The sequence below is a fragment of the Uloborus diversus genome, chromosome 4, assembly GCF_026930045.1.
Source record: "Uloborus diversus isolate 005 chromosome 4, Udiv.v.3.1, whole genome shotgun sequence".
Taxonomy (NCBI): Eukaryota; Metazoa; Arthropoda; class Arachnida; order Araneae; family Uloboridae; genus Uloborus; species Uloborus diversus.
The window spans coordinates 40,449,796-40,475,227 of record NC_072734.1 but is presented as its reverse complement, the minus strand read 5'-3'; the positions used below and the strand labels follow the sequence as shown (position 1 = coordinate 40,475,227).

The 25,432-nt window shown below is 33.0% G+C and overlaps 1 protein-coding gene across 1 annotated transcript in view; it reads left to right on the top strand.

Annotated features, from left to right (window-relative positions):
- The window catches only part of LOC129220071 (receptor-type tyrosine-protein phosphatase T-like), a 123,673-nt gene that overhangs the window by 80,948 nt on the left and 17,293 nt on the right, over positions 1-25,432 (top strand). Inside the window, exons 34-38 of the mRNA XM_054854407.1 lie at positions 8,277-8,313; positions 12,132-12,229; positions 21,332-21,454; positions 23,169-23,317; positions 24,330-24,465. Of these exons, the coding sequence (XP_054710382.1) occupies positions 8,277-8,313; positions 12,132-12,229; positions 21,332-21,454; positions 23,169-23,317; positions 24,330-24,465 (543 nt within the window). The remainder of the gene's footprint in view (positions 1-8,276; positions 8,314-12,131; positions 12,230-21,331; positions 21,455-23,168; positions 23,318-24,329; positions 24,466-25,432) is intronic.

Genomic DNA, 25,432 nt, shown 5'->3' with positions numbered 1-25,432 from the left:
CTGTCTGGAGGGTGTCACCCAAAGTGGAATGCAAGTTTTAAAAAAAAAAAAAGAAGCTGAAATGCATTTTTAAGACTTCTACAATTTGAAAATTTTACGGGGGGTGGGACCGCCCGGATCCCAATATTTCCCACCCCACACTATCGAATCAATACATACTACTATACTCAGAGTTAGGTTCATATTGTCTATACTTAGACCTAGTAGTTACCTCTTATAACGAAAAACTGAAAACCTATTATCTCTCTCTGTGTGTGAGATACGTTTAAAGTAATTACGGGGCCAACAATTTCACAGACCCCCTTACTTTTTTGATCTCTCGACGCACACATGCGTCAAGGGCAAGTTACATAAAAAGCACTCATAGTTTTTGTTTGCCTTTTGTATATTATCCCACATAAAATTTTATTTTTCACAAATAGTTTCTGAAAATTGTAACATTTTCATGTTTACATAGAATTTAAAAATTTTTTTTTTCGTTTTAGAGGGAGAGCACATCATTTATTACCGCTCCGAGTGTCACACATGCTAGGTGCGCCACTGTTATTACAAATATTAATAAGATTCAAGGAAGACTATATTAGAAATGTAATGTGAGGAATATCGAAGTAACCTTATTCGTTTTCTATCTGCAGTTAGTTTTTCACATATCAGAATAGTATAAAAAAGCCTAAAAAATTAAAATCACTTTTTTATTTCACAGAATAAAAGCTGAAAGCTGAACAAGATTCTAACCATTAAAGCATTTTATGAAGGTCTTTCGAAGCATTCTTGTATTGATGTATTGTACAAGAGCTTTTGACTAACTATGGTAAGCAGAAAAAAAGGGAGTATACATGTAGACCACACATTTGTTTTATGGCTTTAAATGATTCCTTTTAAGATGCTTTTTACGGATAAGGATCTTCGATGCTTGGGGACTCGTAGCAACGGATTTCTATTGGACAAAAAAGGACAACTATCATAAATTTTATCCAGTTAGATGACAGAGTTCGATTGCTGTTACTTACATGAATCGAAGAGTCATTTGGATCAGATTTTAGCATTAGTGAACAAGTAATTATGAAGCGGCAGCAAAATTGGATACATTTAGTGAAGGATCTTCTCAACAGTAGGTTACTCGTTTCAGTTTTCATTTTCTTTTTATTGCGAAAATATTTTCCTTCATGTATAATCTTAAATTATAGAATTACAATCTATGATTCATAATTAAATGTAATATGATCTATGAGCTGCGAAACGACAAATAAATGGTATTGCAAAATATCCGACAGTACATATAGTTAAAAAACAACGTACTTAGATAAGTTGAAAGATAAAATTTAAGTGTCTTGTGTTATCAATTGAAAACTATTGTTTTAAAAAGTAAAAAATATTAAGAACAAGCCTGTCCATGAACTATTTTTTTTTTCATTCTCTCTCTTTTTTAAAATATGATTGGTTCATTTTATGACGCATCTTTCTAGGTTGCGTCAGTTTTCAAAAACAAAATTTTACATTCAAAAAGTTTTCGAAACTTTAAAACAATAATGCCATAAAAATGAATAGAAATGTTTAAAATGTTCGCTTGCTATATATATATAGTTTAAAAATATAACACTTTGGACAGCGAGAATTTCTGAAACGAATTCTCAGAAATTAGATCCTGATCTAAGAATGTGGAGGAAAAAATATCATCACGAAAAACCCCTTTGTTTTCTTACACTGCGGAACAAAAAATCTTGTAATTTTAGTTTTACTTCAAAAATTTTTTGGAGTTCTTAAATGAAAAAAGGAGGCAAGGGGAAAATTGGACATGGTCAAGAAATTTATTTGTTCTTTTGCACTGAAATCTTTGAGTTTCATTGCAAAAGTTTAAAAAAAATTAATTAAGCAAACTAATTAATTTATTCCTTACTAGTGGCACCCGCACGGCTTTGCCCGTAGTTGAAAATTAAAAGGTAATTCGGTTCGCCTGTATATTTACAAATAATGGATGACGAATTTCTCGCCAATTGGCTATGTTCATTCGCTCTACCATTCCACGTCATGATAATTTCGTAATTTACTCGTCCATCTTATGAAAATTTTGCTCCGGAAAATGTTCTTAAAATTGAAATAAAAGAAAAACAAAATCGAATTTTCGAAAAATCGCTTTGATATGCACACCCCCATACTACAAAATAACTTTGTGCCAAGTTTCATGAAAATCAGCCGAACGGTCTAGGCGCTATGCGCGTCACAGAATTCCAGACATCCAGACAGAGTGGACAGAGAGACTTTGAGCTTTATTATTAGTAAAGATAAAGATAATGGTCACAAACAATAATAGTAATTTTAAATGTATATCCATGTATAAAAAATGATTTCTCAAATAATTCAATTTCGATCTTTACCCAATAGTTTCGGTGTTATCAAAATTATATTATTTATTACGTACTGCAAAGAGGCAATGAGGTGCACTGAACGAGTTAGAGTTCGATTACTTGTATTTTCTTGTAATATATTTCTTCCCCCAAGGTATTTGCTATGACATGATCTAGTTACTAAAAAATAAATAAATATAGGATTGAAAAAAAAAAAAAGACTTTAAGGACTCTAGATATTACATATGTTTTACTTATAAAAAAATGTATTGCAAACATTAAGAAAAAAACATTATATTTTAACTCATTATCATGGTACCATGAAAATTAGTTATTACTTTATAGCATACGTAAGCCGATTTCATTACAAATGCATAATTCATATCAAATTTGACGTTTGAGATGCAAAAAAAAAAAAAAAGAAAGAAAGAAAGAAAACAATAGTATAGCTACTATAAGTACAGAACAAATGAGTAGGTAAACATAATTCGAATAATCTTTTGATATTGAGGACTGAAATTAATTAATCACTAGTGTCATGTCTCATGTTATATCCACACTAAATTCTTCATCTTAATTACTCTTTATTAATGTTTATTTTTGATAAATTATAATATTTCTTGATTTACCCAATTTGTAAAATCATGTTTTCCCTTCATGACTGAATTCCTTTTTTGTATTGCTGTACTGAGTTTTGAACTTAAATAAAGTGGAAAAAAATATTTTAATAATATAAATATTTTAATAGTCTTTGAAAACGGACAATAGTTTGAAACGTCATGTACATATTTTTAATTTTAAATTTCAGAAGCATTTTGTCGAGAATGATAAACTAGCATATGCAAGGACAAAACGAAAAAGAAAGGAAAAAAAACAAGTAAACAAACCTGGGCATGAATATTGATCGCACGGAGAAAACCTCGTCAGCTTAAGGAATCGACAAATTCATGCAACAAAATGACAACACCATGTTTTAAAACAACAGCAGATACCAGTGAAAAAAAAAAAAGTATCACTGCAAGAGGTGTTACCTAATAAAACTTATTCTTCGAAACTAGAAATTATTTCACCGCAATCGCCCCCCCCCCCCCGGCGTTATTCAAATTTTCAGTAGGTATTTTGGTGGTCTTTTTTTTTTAGGGAGGATCTCTTTATAGGCTGTAATCTGTAATATTTCAGGGGATGTGCCAACACTCTTTGGGGGGAGGGGGCAGGTCTCTTATTATTTTTGAACTTGCAAAAAATATGACTTCTCGTTTGGACATTTTCTGCAACAAAAAAAGGGCTTTATATGCTTTTCAATGATTTTTTTTATCCCTTTAAAAAGTCCGCACTAAATCTTAAATATTATGGAGGCTCAGTCGGCGCCCTTCAACTCCTGCTTTCCCGCGCCCTGTCAACCACCCAGTCCGGCCCTGCAGCCACAATAGTGATTATGAAAACACATGTCCCCCCCTCTCGGCGGTCGACATCCCCGGGGGGAGGGGGAAAGCAGTAGGGGACGGCGTTTACTAAAACACTCATAACTCGCGAACTGTAGGAGGTAAAGCATTAAAAATGTGGCAAAAGATGCAACAGAACATGGGCTTGAAAAACCTAAATATGTTTATAGTTTTATCTTTGTTGGTTTATAAGTAAAATTCCTTTTTTAGCAGCCATGCAAAAATTTTGAATAAAATACGAAAAGCTTTTTTTCAAAAAATAAGTTTTTTTTTTAATTATTTAACCGTTTAGGGAATCAATAAAATCTGAAACTTCATCATTCAGTTTGTTTAAAAAACTATTTAATTATTACTAACGTGAGCGTTAAAAAGCGAAATAGAAAAAGCAAGCACTGCCTAAGTTAACGCATTGAACAAAACGGCAGTATGCTAAGGAGGAAAAAAATAGTCTAATTATCCTTATGACCGAACTATTCATTCTTCAGTTTACAAACTTATTCTAATTGCAAAGTATTCAATTATGGCTTTAATTTTGTTATATACTGCTTTAAATTTGAGAGGAACTAGGGAACCAGGCCCACAGTAGTTTCATATCAAATATAATTTTAATTTATTTCTATTAATTTATATTTTCAATTTGCACAAAAGGAATATTGCGGGTATTGTTTTGAGAATATTATTTTCTATAATTTACCCAACAAAGAACAATGATACAAGAAATAATATTTTCTAAATAAATATAAAAAAAATTGGAAGCATCTTTGAGCTTTTATGAAAACTAATATAAATATAAAATTATAGACTAAAGTTCTGAAAAAACTAGTTAAATAAAATTAGTAAAATAATGCGTATTAAAAAATAATTGCAGAATATCAATATGCATACATAAAGCATTAATATATCAGAAATTCTGAAAGCTGGATCATACTCTCTTTTGTTGACTTGTAATTGTTCTGTTGAATCGTTCTCTTCCGAGTATTTTGTAGTTTATGGGTTTTTGCTTTAGCCTTAATAGCACAGTATTTACAGCAAGATGAATTATTAATAAAACATTTACAAGAATATTTACAGTTCTTGCCTGCGCAGAGTGGAATTAAACTCTCTGGTAACACTGGCTACATCATAAGGTGTGTAGCTTTATTGTTTTATTTTCATCCAAGTGAAACCCAAACTTGGTTACATCTAAAGGCACTGCTAAGGTACAGGGGAATTGATTCAATAGTACTACTTCTACAATAGAGCAATACTTCTTAGCACATGTTGGAAAGAATTGCAGGAGCATGGTAGAGAGCTGATATTATATTTATTTCTGATGGAAATGATAAGAAATTATTGTGTGTAATGGTTGCATTTGCAAGAAATACCTATTTTCTTGACAATTTTTTTATAATACAGCTTCTAACAGTTGAAATTCTGAAGCACTCAGATATTGTTTTAATGATAACTCTAGTGTACAAAAAACAGTTTCCGACTTTTTTGGTAAAGTGAAAGCATACTTTTTTGTTCCTATTTTACTTGTTGAATCGCAGTCAGAAAATGCATCAAAAGCTTGTAAAATTTTAGATGTTTTTTTCCGTAAGTGCTCCTGAAGGTAGATGCCATCCTAAAGCTCTTTTCCTTGCCACAACACCAGCACATGAAATGGCAACCTCTGTCCTTTAACAAAGATTGCTAATAAGAATTCATTAGTTTCTGATCTATAAACTATTAGTTACTTTTTCCCCTATTTTGCACTGAATCATATGTATGAAGATAGATTCTGTTGCGTGCTTCGTCCTGGTTGGACTAGGGCATTTCAGAGAAATTTACTACTTGAATCGCAGATTTTAAATAATATTCATTTTCGGTTTCAGAGTTACCAGACACTAGAAGCTGATTGGATGCAGGAACGGATATGTTACATATTACATACTCTGAAATGTACTTTTAAAGGTTCTTTTTATTTTCAGGAATGGCTATGACACGATACCACTGGTTTGGTACATAGTGATTTTTTTCATAAGCGAAGGAGACTTTCCTGAACTTCTCGTTTTTAAGTTATGAAAACGACAGTGGGATGTACCGATCGTGTTTAAGGTCTACTCGTGTAATTTGACTATTGAAGAGAAAATTTTATTTTTTTTTTATTTGGAGACCTGCAAAATCTTTGCTGCATTTGAAAGTAGTGTTTGGGACATTATGGACCAGAGTCATTCCATTGATAACTTGAACTTTGTTCTTAAAATAAGGTGCTTCTTTTAGAGTTTTGCTGCAAGAAGTATCATTTTCAATTACATTCACGAAATCTTCTCGCTTTGCTTCAGTGAACCATTCTGATGAACCTGACCTAGCACTGGGCTTATTGTATGGGACTGATTTTTAGCTGTACTAATATCACTTTTGAGCTAACGTTTCCCAGGTTAAATGTTTTTTTTTTTTTTGGTTTTCTTTTGCTGTTTTGCAGTCCTATTGAAGACATTGCTATTGCAGGACTTCTCTGGATAAGAGACTATTCACATTTTCTTTAACGTTCCACTGAAATTTTGATGCTGCTTATGTGGCAATAGCCTCGCTCACTATGTTTCATAACTCAGATGTAAAATCTGCAAAAGGGTTATCCTGATAGTTTATCCTTTCCGTAATTACTTCGTACTTGCAAACTTGCATGTTTTAATTTTTTAAAAAATGCCATTGTGACCCATACTAAGCAGCTATAATGCGTTAAAGGTTAAATAATTAAGTAATTACTTAACTGGGACATTGTTTTGATAATATTACGAAATAAAACCGCCAAAACAGGAGAGCCACAAAATTTACTTTGGTTTATGTCGAGTCTTCAAGGTACATTCCGCAAGCTTTTTTTTTTTTTTTTTTTTTTTTTTTTTTTTTTTTTTTTTTTTTGTGAATTACCTCAAATGCTTTTTGAGCTTGATTTTATTTCACTTTTCAACGCTTTGATAGTAATTAAGTAATTTTAAACAAACTGGATAATGATATTTCACATTTTATTGGTTCCCTAAACAGTTAAATAATTTTGATAATTTGAAGAAAAAAAATGCGTATTTTCTTCAAAATTTTTGCTTGTTTGCGAAAAATAAAATTTTACTCAAACTAACAAAGATATGATCATAGTTATATCTAGTTTTTATGAAGCCCTTGTTTTGTTGCGTCCATTGCCACTTTTTTCAGTGTTTTATTTCAAATAGTTCGCGAGTTATGAGTGTTTTAGCAAACGGCTCCCCCTACTGCTTTCCCCCTTCCCCGGGGATGTCGACCGCCGAGGGGGGGGGGGGGACGACATGTGTTTTCATAATCACTATAGTGGCTGTAACAATACTCAGAAATAATTTTGCGTCAGGTCTTCCATGCATGCTCAAAACCCCCCTTCCGATCCTGAACTATACTGCAAATCGTGTTCGAGCATGCTACTGTCATTTTGTTTTTCAACGCGTTAACAGTACTTAAATAGTTTTAACAAACTGAATAATGATATTTAGGACTTTATTTGAAAAAAAAATCAAACAATTTTTATTTGGAATTTATTTTGGTCAAAAAAAGTTTGTTTTGCGCATTTTATTCTAAAATTTTGCTTGTTTGCGAAACAGTAATTTTACTCGGAAACCAACAAAGATAGGTCCATAATCATATTTAGCTTTTATGAAACCCTTGTTTTGTGGCGTCGATTGCCACTTTTTTCAGTGTTTTATCTCAAATAGTTGGCGAGTTATGAGTGTTTCAGCAAACGGCTCCCCCAGTGCTTTCCCCCCTCCCCCGGGGTTGTCGACCACCCAGGGGGGCGACGACATGTGGTTTCATAATCACCATCGTGCCTGTAACAATAATCAGAAATAATATTGCGTCAGCCTTTTCATGCATGCTCAACCCCCTTCAGATCCCGGTCTATATGCTAATTCTACATTAGCTACTAGTTTGTTTGGCTCTCTTGGCTCCCTTAAGAGGTTTTTCGCCTCCAGCTCATGTGATTCCTATTCCGGGCTGATGAGTGCTAAAAAGCATGAAACTGCAGTCCTCGGATAACTGAGCTGGTGGTGTATTTTAAGTATTTCTGCCTTAGCCCTGGCTTAGGGCGGTAACTTACTAAAAAATGCTCATTTGATTGACGATTCTGCTCATGATCGGTGCTGATTGGCGCTGTTTTCAACATCCCAGCGACAAGGATATCGCCCAGTTTTTGTTACTTCCCCTACATCTCTCTGAATGCACTGATAGTGATTTCAGACAGTGCATTCATGAAAGTGAGCCCCATGCGTCCATGATTAGAACTTAATCTAGCACACTCCTTTGTCTTGTGTTTTTTCACGTTGCTTATAGGTTTTTAACTACATCGTGCGAATGAAAGAATGGTAAGTAGGCACGTATTCAGAAAATTATTATTATTTTTATTTTAATTTTTTTTTCTGATCAAAATTGCAAAGTCGTATGAACAATTTTAATTATATTTCAGAAAAAATGCTTTCGGAACTTTTAACAAGCAGTACTTATTTTTTAGGGTTACAGAAGACCACGGGAGTACATTGTTACACAAGGTAAAGTTTAGTTTTTACTAAATAGCATGCATTATTATTTTATGTGCTTTCGTAGAGCTCAAAAACAACATGTTTTTAAAATGTAATTAGCATGCTATAAAACTATTCAAACAAAATATTATTTATTTGAATTAAAACGACGTAGTATGGCAATAATATACAACTCAAATTGCATACATTTGTGTCAGAATTATTAGGAACTTGATTCTTGTATTCAGTAGAACGTCGAAAAATCCAAACGCCCTAAATCCTAACTCTCTCTTATGAAGTTTTAAGAAACGTTTCCTTCTTTTAAGTATTCAAATGTAAGTTCAATTTTGCTAAATTCTGTTTAGAAATGTAAGTATGTACCGTAGCGTTATGTGTCGTATTGTATGACAAGCATATTGTGCTTTTTTCCTTTACGGTGTTTTTTTTCCTCGGTAATTTTCGAAAAATCTGAACTGTTTATGGTCCCAACTAGTTTGAATTTTTGATGCTCTACTCACTGTATCTAAAAAGAGGGTTGTATAAAAACAAATTGCTTGCAAAACTGCCTGTTTAAGAACTTGCAAACTCTAGGGAAAAAATCTGGTTCTTTAATATTTTGTAACGTGTGTACTATAAAAAAATGTGTTAAGGTTACACGGTACTATCATTGTTTTAAAAACTCAAATTGTTGGAGAAACCTTACACTATGGTCTCAGTAGAATTCAAAGCGCATGCGTAAAGATCAGAATCGGCTCAGAGCAAGTGAACTCTTATCAGCGAAAGGAAACCCGGTCTTTGGTGGCTGAGCGGTAAAGCTCTTGCTGCTTTGCGATTTGTCTGAGATTTGCACGTTGTAGGTTTTGACACCACTCAGGGTATTTCCTCTCTTAGTGCAAGAAAAATGCCTTGTTTGTGTGTTAAAATAAATAAATAATTGGTGTATAATGGTTGGGATGAAAAAGCATGAACTTGATAAATGTTGAATGTTGCTGTTGTTGTTGTCTTGTCTAATGACGTGCAGAGTGCGAAATCTTTAGATGTCTCCAAAAGTCTTGATAACAAGACCTGCTAATTCTGGAGCCTGATGGCTGTACAGGATTCCAATTGGTGGTGCTCCAAGATGGAGGAGGGAGCGAATAATGGCCTGACATTTAAAAACATGATCAGGAGTGAGTTGTAAATGGGGACAGTGCTTGCAGATGGGATAGGATTTATTATTAGTTGGTAATATCTTCATGTCCTTGAAATGTCCAGTGCGTAGCCTAGCTATTGTAGAAGAGAGGTTTCTTGGGCAGTGAAGGTCGGGGATTGTTGCCTTGCTGAAAAGCTGATCGTAGATCCTTCGCCTAGCAATAGCATTCACGCCTGTGAAGGTGGCTGTTAGAGGTTGATCTTGGTCACGTGCTTCCTTTGCTATGGCATCTGCACACTCATTTCCCTCGATTTCGACATGAGCGGGGATCCACTGGAGAACACAAGTTATGTCGAGTGAGTGGAGAGGAAAATTAATTTCTTGCGTCAGTCTTGTCACACCGTTACGTATGGCTTCGAGTCATACGTAACGGTCTGACAAGACTGACTTGCATAAACGAATAATTAAAAACAATAAGTGTAAAGAAAGAGTTTCTAGGATGATAAAAAAAATATATATATAATATTCAAAAGAAATTACAATCATTATAACCTACTAGTTTATTTTTGTGCTTTCAATTTAAAACGTATTGAAAGATTTTTTTTCCTTGATCATTTAATATATCTAGCTAATTTAAACCATCGGATAGTTAACTTAAAAATTTTAGTCTATTTAAAATTAAAAATGAGTACCCGTTCAAGAAAGTCTGATGAAACCTTAATTTTTGCCTATGTGTAATCTTTCAAGCAATTTCTCTGTATGTATGCAGACAATTCTGGTGTAACCTTACGCAGAAATGAATGAGACGTTACGCTATAGTTACATTACCATGGTGTAACCTGCCACAAGCGATGTGTAACTTTACTCCAGCTATATCAATTAAGTTACCCCAGAGCAGTGGAGGTAGCTAAGCTGTTACCGTATTTATGGAGTAAGGTTACACAATTTTTTTTTACAGCATGTAGCAAAGTTTCATAGCAAATATTTACCTTATGGTCAATTTCCTCGAGCTCCATTTAGCACAATTAATAGCATCAATTCGAAAATAAACAGTGTAAACAGCAATTTCAATTGACTAATTCTGAAGGCTTGAAATTGTTGTTAAAGTCATAATAATATTACTTAAAATATATTTTTTCGCCTTTCACCACAGTAATAGAAATAAGACTCAAATGCATTATTAATCTTGCATTAAACTTTAATTTACAGTCAACAATAAATTAATTACAATTACTTTGCGAAAGTCCTCACTCCCGTTAGCAAATGTACAAAACTGCAAATACATAAAAAATCAATTTTATGTTATACTGAAATAAAATAATTTAGTTCTAGCCTTTTTCCTGAAACTCCCTATCTTCGTGAGTAAAGCCTTGCGAGGAAACCTTTTACGACAGTGTTGAAATGAGGAAGTCCAAATAAATAGCAAACAAAAGAGTATAGTAAAACACGTTTTTGGATGCATAAATTGTTTGCCCTGGTGTCACCGTTCTCTAAATACAAGGGCTTAAAGTATGTCGAAATTTGAAGAAAAGTCTCCAAAACTCCGCGAATTTCGGAAGGAAATGGATGACACCTTTCACACGCTTTGCAGATGAATGTCCTGCAACTAGCAGACAGTGAAATCGTGTGTACCTTCAATTTCTCGCCAAGTTTTTAGATTTGGCGCTTTTCTTTAAACTTCGACAGCCTTACAGGACAGAATTACACGGGGACGAGGGAAAATAATTTTTGGGTCAAAAAATGACTCAATATATTCTTTCCATCGCTAGCTATTTTATAACTTTTTTTTCCATTATTACACGATTTGCGTTGTTCCCTGGTTAGCACCATTAATGGAAGTTATTACGCATGGGGAGGAAGTTCTGCATCTAAATAAAGTTATAAATATTCAGTACGTAACCTCACCTCCACATGGAAAATCTTTACTAATAATAAAGTTGAATGCCTGGATCTCTGTCTGGATGTCTGTGACGCGCATAGCGCCTAGACCGTTCGGCCGATTTTCATGAAATTTATCACAGAATTAGTTTGTATCATGAGGGTGAGCACCTCGAAGCGATTTTTTGAAAATTCGATTTTTTTTCTATTCCACTTTTAAGAACATTTTACCGAGCAAACTATCATAACGTGGGCGAGCAAATGAACATAGCAAATTTGCGAGAAATTCATCATCCATTATTTGCAAATATACAGGCTAACCAAATGACCTCTTAATTTTGTACTACGGGCAAAACCGCCGGGTACCGCTTGTTTGAAATAAAGGGCCTGCGTTTTTTTGTTGGTGATATTTTTGTGCTTTTTTTATAAAAGAAAATCTTATCAACGTTTGAAGCATTGCTTTTGTACTGCAGTGTGCGGAAGAAACCCCTTGGTTGTCAGCTATAACGAATTTTGCTCTCCCTCGTAGAGATTGGTTTTTCTCACTCCGGAGATGGAGCTCGAGTTTTCTGAATCAAAGACTTGCTGCTTTAAATCAGGAGTTCCACTAAAGCATAAGACCCTAATAATGCAACTACAATCATTGCATACTTAGGAAATTAAAAAGACACGCTAGAGTTTTTTTTCTAACTTAGTGGAAAATAAATAATTTCTCAGCGAAAATTTTTCTATGAATCGCAGTTCTTATCCATGTCAAATAAACATATTTATTGAAAATTTCTTGGGTGAAAATGGGAAAACTGATTTTTATTCAAATGTTTATGCTCTCCTACTTCAGGACCTTTGGACAATACAATCGATGACTTCTGGCGGATGGTGTGGCAAGAAAACTCACCTGTAATTGTTATGGTTACGGATCTCGTAGAAAATGGAAAGGTATCAAGTTTCTTATAATTTTATAATACGCGAATTGATTGTTTTGTTTAGAAATTGATTGATGATTTACTTTTATGCTAATTTTTATCTGTCCCATTTGGTAAAGAAGGGATTTACCCTTTTAAAATGGGTGTTGGGGTTTAGTTCTTCGTAGAATAGCTGACTCGTTGTCATTGGTTTGGTTTGTGTCGTGTCTATAGTTGGGGCAAGCCTAACCAGGCAGCGAGGCAGCATTGTGAAGTCTACGCAGGTCCTGATCGCAGTATTAAGGCTCTGCCTGGTTAGGTTTGCCCCAATTAGATTGTCGACTAGGAATCACTATTGCCTAGTTTCTATTGCCTCTCAAAAACTATTTCATTTTAAGCCATCCTTAATTAAGAAAGAAGCTCTATAATACTTACGAGAAAATATTACACAGTTATCATACTGTCTGACCATCGATTACAGGGAAAGGCTAATAATATCCGGTTTATAGGCGGAAATGGACGGGTCTATTAGTTTACAGAGATGTTAGTTTGTTTCAGATGTGCACTTTTGCCTCTCTGTTATTTAGCCTTATTTTTGTAAAAATGAAAATTTGCTCACAGCAACATTTTTTAAATCTAAAGTACATTCGATCTATATTCTCACGGCAAAAATGAATTGATTTATTTATTCACAACGAAGTTTTGAGCTTACCATTTTGCTTTTACGTTCCTGAACGAAATGAAAATATTTCATTTTCTTTTTGTTGTTTCCGTGGTAACTGCTTTTTGTTTTTGCTTATTTTATTTTTGAGAATGCAATAAATGAATAAGGCACTAGTGACATTATAAAACGCTTGCATCAAAATCCCATCGTTATTTTAATTTCTCCCCTACTAGATTCATTCAAATGGAATCGTCTTTACTTGGCAGATTGCCAAATTACATACAATCCGTGGTTAAATAGTATTGTTGTGCTTTCCCACTAAGAACAAGCAGAAGTTATGAAATTTTCAATAGAAATGTACGTTTTATTTTCGCGAGTCGTAATTTTCATGAAAATGAAGGTAATGGTGATTTTGAAAATGTCATCAGAACACAAATGAAAGTTCAAAAAAAAAAAAATATTTCTCCAAGTTTAAATTTTTGCGAAATCGGTGGGCTTGCGAAAAATACGAAACTTGCCCACTCGCAGTGCTTTTACGGCTTTTGATTTCTGTAAAAGTTGTTTCCGTGCTAGTGTAATGTTAGTGCAGTGAAAGCAGTTTCTTGTTCCTTCTTCAGTGTTTCTCTACCTTTTTTGGTCCGAGGTAAGTGCTTCTGAAAACAAATGTTTTGTTTTTTTTTTTTTGATTTTTTTTTCTTTTCTTTTCTTTCTCTCCCGTTTTGACATTTTTTGCAAAAAAAGAAGAGAACTTGCATTTGCTTACTGCTTAAAACATATATATATATATATATATATATATATATATATATATATATATATATATACAGTCGGATTCCGACTTACGCAAAGGATGCGTTCCAAGACTCCTCGCGTTAGTCGAAATTTCGCGTTGTGGAAAAGTGTTGTGTATATGATCTTTTTCTTAACATACGCAATCATTTTAGACATTTGAACACCTTTTAAACTGTTTTTGATCATTTTTTAACTATACATTACCGTTTTCTTACATAAAGAGCTGAATTTTTACCGTATTTTTAAAAAAGTTGCATTATTCAACATAAAATACTGTTACGATGCACAAAATCAATGATCATTGGGAGAGAGAAACATAAAAATAAAACAGTACGGTACGTACAGTATGTAGTAATAATAAAGCACTGCATTGTAAGAGTAATATACAGTAGATACAATAAGTTACAATTAAATTTAAAAATTGACGATGATGTTTTAACCTGCGCAATCTGATCGTCATTCTAATATATTTTTAAATACAGTAGCTTCGCATTTACTTTTATAACATTTACATCTATGGTAAAACTCCTCTGGGACCCCCCAGACTTATACGGGTTGCCTTCTCTTGACTTTTCATTATACGTATGCAAGGTTTACCCCATACCTAATTGTCGTGCTACCTTCGACACACTTTCTAGTTGTTCAAGCGAATCAAGAATCTTTACCTTTTCTTAAATTATCAAACTTTCGCTTATTGTTTCCATCTTCAAACTTTAGATGAAAAAGCGTGCCTAGGAGCCACAATATTTCATCACCTTTCATTGTTGAGAGCGAAAAAATTCACTTTAGCTCTAAATTTCCTTGCTCCTGAAAAACTCGTGTTATAGCCATTTCGCGTAAGTCGGATCGCGTTGTAGCGGGAGTTGACTGTATATATATATATATATATATATATATATATATATATATATATATATATATATATATATATATATATATATATATATATATATATATATATATATATATATATATATATATATATATATATATATATATATATATATATATATATATATATATATATATATATATATATATATATATATATATATATATGTATATATATATATATATATATATATAAATAATTTTTACGGACTGGTGATTTTTTTTTTACATTTTCCTTTCGTTTTCCTTTGCAAAAAAACTAAAATAAATTGGCCTCGGCGTCTGTCAAACATTTTTCGGCAATGGGCTAATCTTTTTTTTCTTTTAAATAAAATAGCAATAATGAAAAATTAACCAATGAATATATAAATAAAACTTTACTTAGTGTTAAATAAATATTACAAAAAATATTTAAATCTTAAAAATAAAGTAATTCATTACATTAATAATTATACACACGTAATAAATATTGCTGAAACATCACAGAAAAGTACGAAAATTAATCATGAAACTCGCTTAAAAGATGTCGCATACTTTATTATTTTTATTATTAGTATTATGATTTTTGAGTAAGGAGCATTTGCTAAAGAGGATAAGCAAAAATATATGAGAACCGGTGAAATTTTTCTGTGGATCGGTGCCAATCCGCCGGACCACCGGTTGAGAATCGCAAAGAAACTTTACAATACATCGTGGAGAGAATACTATAAGTAGGAAATTACAATTCAGTTTTTTTCATGCTGCTTCGAGTAAAACTCAACAAGTTAAAGTTTTTTCTCCATTTTCGAGAATGTAAAGACTTGATATTAAATGTTACTAAACAACCATTTCTAAATTTCATTTAATTAGAAGTATTTTTGTCTTCTTTCAAACAGAAATGTCAACTAGAGCGGAACATTCAATTTTTCCAAATTTACAGTTGTAGTACGCAGACGACGATATATATATGTTTACTACATTGTGTATACGTTTATTCAGCTATATACAAATAGTAAACACATAAATTTTCTCAAGCATAATAATCCTCATATATATAATAGCCAGTGATTGAGTAACGCTCCTGACGTCATCAACAATGAAACTCGTGCCTCGGCATGATAATTTGACAATATGTTTTGGTAATGTTTGACATGCAGGGAAATGCTTTATTGTGGCAAGGCTGAACTGGATCCGGTAACTTAACTGTTGTACTGGTAAGACTGTGTCATTTCAGGGGAATGATGAAACGAAAATGTGGAAAACAATGAACGCTATCTACTGCAGTTTAGGGTTAATCCACTGGGATTATGGTTAAAATTTCAACTATAAAAATATCACCAAACAGGCAATTGCTTCGTTCAAATGTAAAAGCAATTTTCGCCTGTCATACCTTGACGGGCGATTTTCTAGTTACGTAATAAAGACTTTTAATCGTATAATCGTTGTAATGCGATTACAAGGTTAAAAAAAAAACTAATCACAGCTATATTTTAAGGTGTAGCAGCTGAACTCTCTGCAGCGTAGATCTTCAATAAAATTGTATGCAAAAAATACCTTTACTAACGTTTCAATTAACTATCATAAGGGATGACTTTTGTGGCTATTTAAGGCTTCACCCGATTTCCTTCCTTTCTTTGCCTTACTCATTCCAAAAGCTTATTTAAGTGATCCTCGCAGCAAACGCATTAGACATCAAATTTCTCGGAACACCTCTGACAAGAAGACAAAATAAATATTCTTAATTTCTCATTAAACTATACAAAGAAACAATTTCTTTGAATCCCGCGTGAAACGGTTTTTAGCAGTGTGGTAACATTAAGGAAAAATGAGATTCAAAACAAATGTTTGGGTGAAATCTTGACATTTGTGTCGTGACTTAACGTGAGTACATTCATAAAATGCGTTGTTAAATGGTGAAAGAGAGAAAAAAAGTCACAAATAAAACATTTTATGTTTTATTTGTGACTTTTATTTGTGAGTCCGCTAAAACACGCTACGTCGATTCATGTCCATGTTCAAGTTCCGGAACATGGGGCAAAGTGAAATAGCGGGGCAAGGTGAAATGGTGGAACATTTTCTCTGCTTTTAGCTCAACTAATCTGGTATTATTTTAACTAAGGTAAATGCACCAGTAGTGGCCACTGTTTCAGTAGTGGCCACTTTAAGGTTTAAATTTGAAAAATAAGGATTCTAGGGGTCCCAGTGGATTCAAACTTGCAGGAGGTAGACCTCAGACTATAGTGTAGTGGGCAGTTTAAGGAGGAGTAGGTAGAACATCATGGAAAATTGTTATCAACTATTTAATACGGTCGCCTGGATTGTCGATGTTTTTTCAGCTGTCTTCTAACGCTTCTCCGTAACGAGGTATATAAACATTGTGTCGTATTATGAATAGAACAATGCTCAAAAATAATATTTTCAGAGCTGTAACCATGTTATGAAATGTGAAAGATCATGTTTGGAGCGTTTTCAACTTGAAATAGTTGCTTTTTTGGCTGACAGTTTACCTGTCCACTACTGGTACCAAAAAAGTTGGGAAATTCAAAAGTGGCCACCGAGTGGCCACTACTGAATCAGGAAGGTTTTTCATTAATCAACTCAATTTTCCTTTTAATATGTTGTAATCTCTTTACATAAAAACCTGCCTCATTTCTGGCATAATATTATTGTGTGATCTAGTAGTGGCCACCCGGTGGCCACTTCTAAACAGCAATAAGGCCACTACTGACTCATGTGCATTATATAATGGCCACTGATGGATCAAATTTGAGGTTTGAAAAAAAATGAACAAATTGACATTCTGGCATTTTCAAAAAATGGGACGATTAAGGAAGAGAAGGGCTATAATATGCTCATTGAGTTTCAAATATGGTAATTGATAGTGTAGGCCCACAGTTTAAAAAGGTCACAAAAATATGCTTCACTGTGGCGCCTGCTAGTGCGTTTATCTGTTTTATGGACAGGCCCGGATTACTCAACAGGCCATCCCCCAGGCCCATACGCCCTGGCCTAGGGGCGAATATCACGGGGGGGGGGGGGGAATTATTAAATAGCTTATTGTTAAAAAAAAACAGGAATTTGGCGCACTGGTACAGAAAGAGGAGAAACATTCTACTAGAACCGAGAGAGAGATTGCAACCTGCTTGCTGAGCAGGTTGCAATCTCAAAAATGAAGGGGGAAGGGCATAATGCTTCATTGAAGTTATCCCTTTTCTAAGCAAAGAAGATAATTTTTAATTTTTTAGATTTAAGCAATCATTTCTTGAAAATACAGATTTTTTAAAGGTAAAACACTTATTAGAAGTAAGTCACACACAGAAAAATTAGAAAAAGCCATGATACATAAAATTCCTAGTTATAACACTTGTTTATGGAACAATTTTTCTCTTTGGTAATCTAAATCATGTCAGTAAGTATGTGTTTTGCAATTTATAATCTATTAATTCATATTTATTTATGACTGCTAATAGTCAGGGACGCCCAAAATTCAAATTTTTGGGAAGGGGGAAATTATCAGTTTTCCGGATAAAAATTCAAAGCTTACCGAATAAAAAATAGGAGCATGGTACTACTAGCAGTTTTCTAAATTATCTGTGACTAGCAATAATTTAGTAGTTACTAAAATTATGTTTACAATAAATAGCATAAATAATCAGAAAAAAATAAAACATTAAAGTACTTAAAAAATAATTTACCAGACAATACCAGATATTTGCCGCCAAAGTTTTATGATAGGTTACAAATGTTGTAAAATTTTCGAAGTTGCGAAATATGTAACATTTACGGACTTTTTAAAAATTTTACCTTCGAAAATTCCCTGATTTCTGTATTTTATCGATGTACAAAACGTCCGTAATTAATTCTTCAGACCAAATTTATTTTCTAAAATCGTCATTAACCTAAGACATAGCTGAGAATTAATGATAATTTTTATGAGTCTCTTAAATCAACACGAATGACTTAAAATTTTTGCATCGAATGCGATCGGCAAAATTAGAAGTCTAAAAGTCCTCAACTACACAATAAGACATATAAGGAGGGTTAAAAATAATGCTAAATACATAATTATAAATGTCCAAAAGGTAAAATCACAAGGAAAAGAAAAATGTGGGAGTATTAAAGAAGCGGATGCAATCGGATTTAGAAATGTGTGAAAAATTGGGATTAACACGTAATAGTGTAAAAAATGGCCAAGATGCGTAAGTTTAAGCTAATGTGCAGAATTCGATAAATATGCATGTTCTTGAACTCAATAATGCATGACCAATTGTCAATTTCCATGATTTTTGAGCACTTTTTGCAGAAAATCATGACTTTCCATGACCATTTTTGATCATAGCCGAAATCCATGACTTTCTAAGTGCATGGACATCCTGCCATTAGTAGTATTGAAAACTTATGCTACCAATTTCCTATATCCATTGATATACCTTGGTAAGTTGGAGGAAACTAATTGTTTTAGAATTACATTGAATTGTGTACTTACAATTTTCTTATGAACTAGTGGTACCCGCACGGCTTTGCCCGTAGTAGAAAAATTAAAAGGTCTTTTGGTTCGCCTATGTATTTACAAAAAATGTATGGTGACTTTCTCGCCAATTGGCTTGCCCATGTTACGGGTTTCACGTTAAGATAACTTGGTAATTTTCTCGTCCATCTTATAATTTCGCTCGGGAAAATGTTCTTAAAATTGAAATAGAAAACGAACAAAATCGAATTTTCAAAAAATTGCTTCGAGGTGCACACTCCCATGCTACAAACTAACTTTGTGCCAAATTTCATGAAAATCGGTCGAACGGTCTAGGCGTTATGCGCGTCAAAGACATCCAGACAGACAGAGATCCAGATATACAGACAGACTTTCAGCTTTTTTATTAGTAAAGATTTCGTACTGATAGTAATTATTCAGTTCATACTTACCAAAGTTCATATGTAGAATACTTATATAAGTACATTCATTTTCTTTTACTTTATTTTTTACATTAGCGTACAAAAAATACAAATACAAATTTTCTACTAAAAACTTTTTTATTTTATCCTAAGTACTTATGTACTTTGAAGAAAGAAATGCACAATAAAAATGTGATTAATATATTGGTACTTAATGTAACTATCATCTTGAATCAATTTTATCCATCAGTTATTTGAATTTAAAGTGAGTAATGTGAATTCTAAGGAAAGGATGTCAGATGGCCACTACTGACTCATGCATGTGGCCACTACTGAAAATCTCAGATTTCGGAGTGGCCATTATTGGATCAAATTTGAAGTTTGGGAAAAAAATGGATAAAAAATTGAAAAAATTTGAATTTTGGCATTTTTAGAAAATGGAATGATTTAGGAATAGTTGGGCTATAATACGTTCATTGAGCCAAAAAATTGGAATTAATATTGTAGACCCACAGTTTAAAAAATACATAAAATATGCTTAACTGTGGCCACTACTAGTGCATTACCTTATATAGTACCACATGTAGTCTATTTCAGTCAGGAAAAAAATACCGCCGAAAATTAAAGCGTTTGGTAATACAGGCATTTTTTTAAAAATGATACTCATATTGGAATATTTTGTTGTAAGTCAAAAATTATTTTTGTAACTAAAAAATGATAAAGTTTCTGTTATTAACATTTTAAATATTAATTGACACCTAATGATATTCAATGCAGCATTAATTTAGTTAATATTAAGCTTATTTGTATTTGAAATAAACTGTACAATTAGTCAAGTGCATACGGGGCAAAGTGGATGGGGCATAGTAAAATTGTTTTATTTACTCATTTAATCATTAAATATGAATCACTTACGTTTTCATTTATTAATTCATTTACGCTCCTTCAGTTAGTAATCCACTTATTTATTCATTCATTCACTAATTTTCTTATTGATTCATTCTTTTACTTGCTCATTTATTTTTCTTCAGATATTAATTGATTTATTCGTTGAATTATTTGTTTATCGTTCCATTATCTTTTCATTTATTCAATCAACCATCTATTTACTGATTCTTTTGATCAAAAATAAGTTTTACAATCGAATAGAAAATATTTCATTCAAAAAGTATTTTATTTTTCACTTTGCCCCATGAAAATAAAAAGTGAAAATTTTCCACTTTTTTTTTTTAAGGTCTCTAATTTACTGCCAAAAGTAAAAAATACTGTTTCAACGCAAGTTTCATTATAAAGTAGACTTCTTTCTTTATGTACTGTAATTTTCAAAACAAATTTCCGATTTGCTCACTTTGAAAACAGTCAGTCACTTTGCCCCACATTCCCCTACATCATGCCATGGAGGTAGGAGATGCTATTCTTACATCCATGCAACATGCACGTTCAAAAAGTTCGTCCATAGAAGCTTCTTTGTCATTGCTAAAATAAGTCTATGGAAATGTGTGCCTTATAATAATATGCTTAACATACTTTATTCATAATTTTAAGGTTTGTCTAGAATATGTAATTGGGCGTATAGGTATTCATTTGAAATTTAGATAGCAATATAACTATAACTTCTAAGTATAGAAACCGTTTTGTAACAATGATTATATTGCTCAAGTATGAGGTGCTTATTATCTTTTTTATACAGGGGAATATGTTATAACATGACTAAGACTGATGTTAACGATAGCCATGCAAAAACACTCAGCAGGCCTGTACAAAGACTAGTATTACTTTGTGTAATTTCAAAACATTATTCGGCTTTTATTTTGCTTTATTTTATTTATTGATTTATATTTTGACAGTGTACTAGCAGAAAAAGCTTTTCAAAAGAAACTTTTAAAATGCGTTTATTGCATTTGATTCTTATTCCAACAGAAGAAATGTGCAAAATATTGGCCTGATGACTCTATGATGTGTGGTGACATGCAGGTGTTGTTGATTCATTCGGAAGAAAATACGGACTTCATCATTCGAACTATCCTCATCAGAAAAATGGATGTAAGTTCTTGACCAACGAGCATATTTGTTTAAATTTTTAGTGATCAGTTCACAACAATACATTAAGATTTGAAATGTATTTATCCTATCCTAAGATGAGAGCCAAAATCACAGTATCGATTAACTCTTTCACGTCACCAGCAATGATGTTATAATATTATGAACACGATTCATGAATGTTGTTATGATATTTATAAGCATGAATTACTTTATAATTGAGAATGTTCATTGAATTTTGTATGTATTTTTACGAAAATATTTCAATAGCTGCAATTCTTAGTTTTTTTTTTTTTTTTTTTTTTTAACGGCACGAGAAAATGTACTTTTAACTCGCTGATTTTGCCAGAAAGGAACAATAAATTCCCAAAATTATGCGACCAAAAATTTCAACGATCAAAATATCCCCATACAGGACATTGCTTCTCTCAAATAAAGAAGCAATTTTCACCCGTCATACCTTGACGGGTGATTTTCTAGTTAATTATGACTTTAACTTTTTTTTTGTACTTAATTTTCTGTATAGTACAGCCCAGTGGTAGGCAACACGTCAAACTCGGGCGCGTTTTCAGTTGACCGCGACTACTTTCTGACCCTTGTTTATTTTTTTGCAAAACTGCCATCTATAAACATTATTTTCTGGAGAAAAAAAATAGACTCAACTTCTGAATCAAAAGTTCGTTTCTAACTTTTTATAATTGATGGAACGGCACTGTTTTTGCGATTTAAGACACTTTTAATTTAGTTTTATTGCAGCATTTTCATTTTTAATTGCCACTTTTACCGGGATTTTTTTTTTGTACTTAACTTTGTTTATGGTACAGCCCAGTGGTAGGCAACACGTCACTCAGGCCCGTTTTCAGTCGATCGCGACTACTTTCTGACCCTTGTTTATTTTTTGCAAAACTACCGTGTATAAACATTATTTTCTGGAAAAAAATAGGCTCAACTTCTGAATCAAAAGTTCGTTTCTAACTTTTTATAATTGATGGAACGGCACTGTTTTTGCGATTTAAGACACTTTTAATTTAGTTTTATTGCAGCATTTTCATTTTTAATTGCCACTTTTACCGGGATTTTTTTGTACTTAATTTTGTTTATGGTACAGCTCAGTGGTAGGCAACACGTCACACTCAGGCCCGTTTTCAGTCGATCGCGACTACTTTCTGACCCTTGTTTATTTTTTGCAAAACTACCTTGTATAAACATTATTTTCTGGAGAAAAAAAATGGGCTCAACTTCTGAATCAAAAGTTCGTTTCTAACTTTTTATAATTGATGGAAGTTCACTGTTTTTGCGATTTAAGACACTTTTAATTTAGTTTTATTGCAGCATTTTCATTTTTAATTGCCACTTTTACCGGGATTTTTATTTTTGAGAAAACAAGAAGGCACTGCCTTTTCTTACATTCTCCACTTACGTATTATTTTGTGTAAAACCCTAGATCGTAGCTTAAGTAGCTACACGTCCGCCATCTTGGGGCTAAACAATGCTTTCTTCTATGTCTGCTATGGTGAAGTAGCTTTTTTTGCTTCTTAATTGTGGTTTCTTATTAACTCCATGTCAATTCACAATCAAGAAACACCACATTCAAGAAGCAAAACACGCTACTTCACCGTATCAGACACAGGGGAAAACATTGTTTAGTCCCGAAATCTAGGGCTTTACTTTTGTGTACATTTTTCTATGCTTTAACTCCACTTATTTTCCCGTGCAGGAAATTAGGACGCACCGTGTGCTTCAGTACCAGTACACGGCGTGGCCAGACCGTACAGTGCCCATGAACACAAACTATTTCATTAAATTTTTGAGAAGAGTGAGAGACGATCATCCTGTGATGGGAGGTCCTATGATCGTTCACTGCAGGTGAGTGTCTCTATATAAAGGTCAGGATTTTTGGAAAATATGTAAGCGATGCGACATAAAAATAATAGCGTTCACTACTGTCTTTATACGCAATATTTTAAAAGTCAGTTTCAGAAATCATTGTTTTCTGGTATGTTTACCTGTCTATTACATGGTCTTGTTACTTCCGTGCTAAGCAAGGCAGTACCCATTTCAGCTGGTGTCGTATCTGCCAATTTTATCGAAAATAATTGTTGTCACCAGGAGGTTCTTTGCAATGTATTGTGTCTAAATACAATGTTTCATGGTCATTCGTGAATGAGAAATAATTTCTAAAGAATTCTGTAAAAGTGGCATCTAAATCAAACGCATTGGAGGCATAAAACTTTCAAAAGCAATGTCTCATTTTGAACTCAGTCAGTTGCGGATACAACTTTTGCGCTTGGCATGGCAGTGTAGGCAGGAAAATATGTTGTTGAACTTCTTTTTATCTTTCTTTCACTCTGCAAAAGACGGACACTGAGCAAAATGAGCCAGCCAGAGAATTAAAGGTCCGTTTCTTCAAATTTTTATTTCTAAAAGTATACTAACTTTTTAAAGTATGGCTGATTAGTCAACTAAAAAAAGTTAAACTGATGTAAAATCATATCACGAATAAAATCATTGAAATGCTTACGATATGCAAAGGGCACACAAGGTCATGACCGGAAAAAAATTTTTCAACTTGCACACACAATCTATAACAAGCAGCAAGGACCGTCTAAACACATTCTGGATTGTATTGACCAACAAAACGGGAACTCTTTTCAACTGACCTTTTACAGACTCTAGTGTTTTTAATGTTATAGATACTATTATTATTATTATTATTATTTTTTTGTCTTTTAAATTTTTACTTTTAGATATTTCAATGTATTTTTAGATATTGCTGTTTGACTGTTCCATGTCTATGAGTTTGTGCATTTACACTAAGAATATATTTTTTTCTAAAGGGAACAATTTGTAGCTGACAGTACTTTTATCTGTTTTTCAGCGCTGGTGCTGGGAGGTCTGGTACATTCGTTGCAATTGACGCGCTGTGCCAACAAGCTGCTGAGGATCGCAGGGTAGATGTCTTCGGGTTTGTGAACAATGCCAGACATCAGCGAGTTCATCTGGTGCAGACACTGGTGCGAATTTTCCTTTTCTTTGTAATATTTTCTTGACAGTGTACTATTCGCAAAACACTAGTTTTCCTTCGTAATTATTTAGGATGATTGGTTTTATTTAAACTGAGTGGTCTCAGAGTTGTCCAATTTTTCCTTTTTGAGCAATTAAACTTTATTATCGTCCTTCTTTTCAGCTTGCAATTTCTTATCAGCCCTTAAACGAGAAAACATCGCCAATATCCTTTGAAACTATACTTAGTGCAAACCTAACCTAGCAGCGTTGTAATGCTGCGATTAGAAGTTTAGCATTCATTGGTTAGGTTTGCCTCAACTATATAAACTCAGAGCTTGACATATAATACAATGCATTTCGCAATAGCACGCTTCTGTAGGATCTAAATTAAATGAAGTCATACTTTGAAGAACGAAGCGCTGCGTGCTTATAAACTAAACTTGGTTTACTAAGGTGATTTACATTAATAAGTTAGCGTAGTTGCGGTCAGGGTTTTGTTTACATGGGTGCTCAACTCCCTTACTTCTTTTTAATTGTATGCAATTTTATACATGTTGAAAGCAGTCAGGCAATTTAGATATGAAAATACGTTCTGACGACTGTTGAGCTCTTACAGTTCTTTTGTTGGAAATTATCTGCATTAAACTAAAAAAACTTGGCAAATGAAAAGTGTAAGACACTTTTAAGAAACCTTTGCAAATTTTTCTAGAAACTGAAAATGTTAGTTAAAACTCAAAAAAACTCGAGGAAGCATAACATTATAATCATTCGTATCTAAAAGCACCATTTTTGTATCGAAAACTGAATTTTAGCTATGAAAATATAACTTATAATTTAAAACTAACGTTAATTGTGAAGAAAACTTTTCTAAGAAAATGGATTTTTAACACCAAGCAATTTCATCTAAAAGTGCACAAGCATTCTCTATAAGTTCATTTCAAGTATTTCAATTAATTCACTACTCCAGATTTCAAT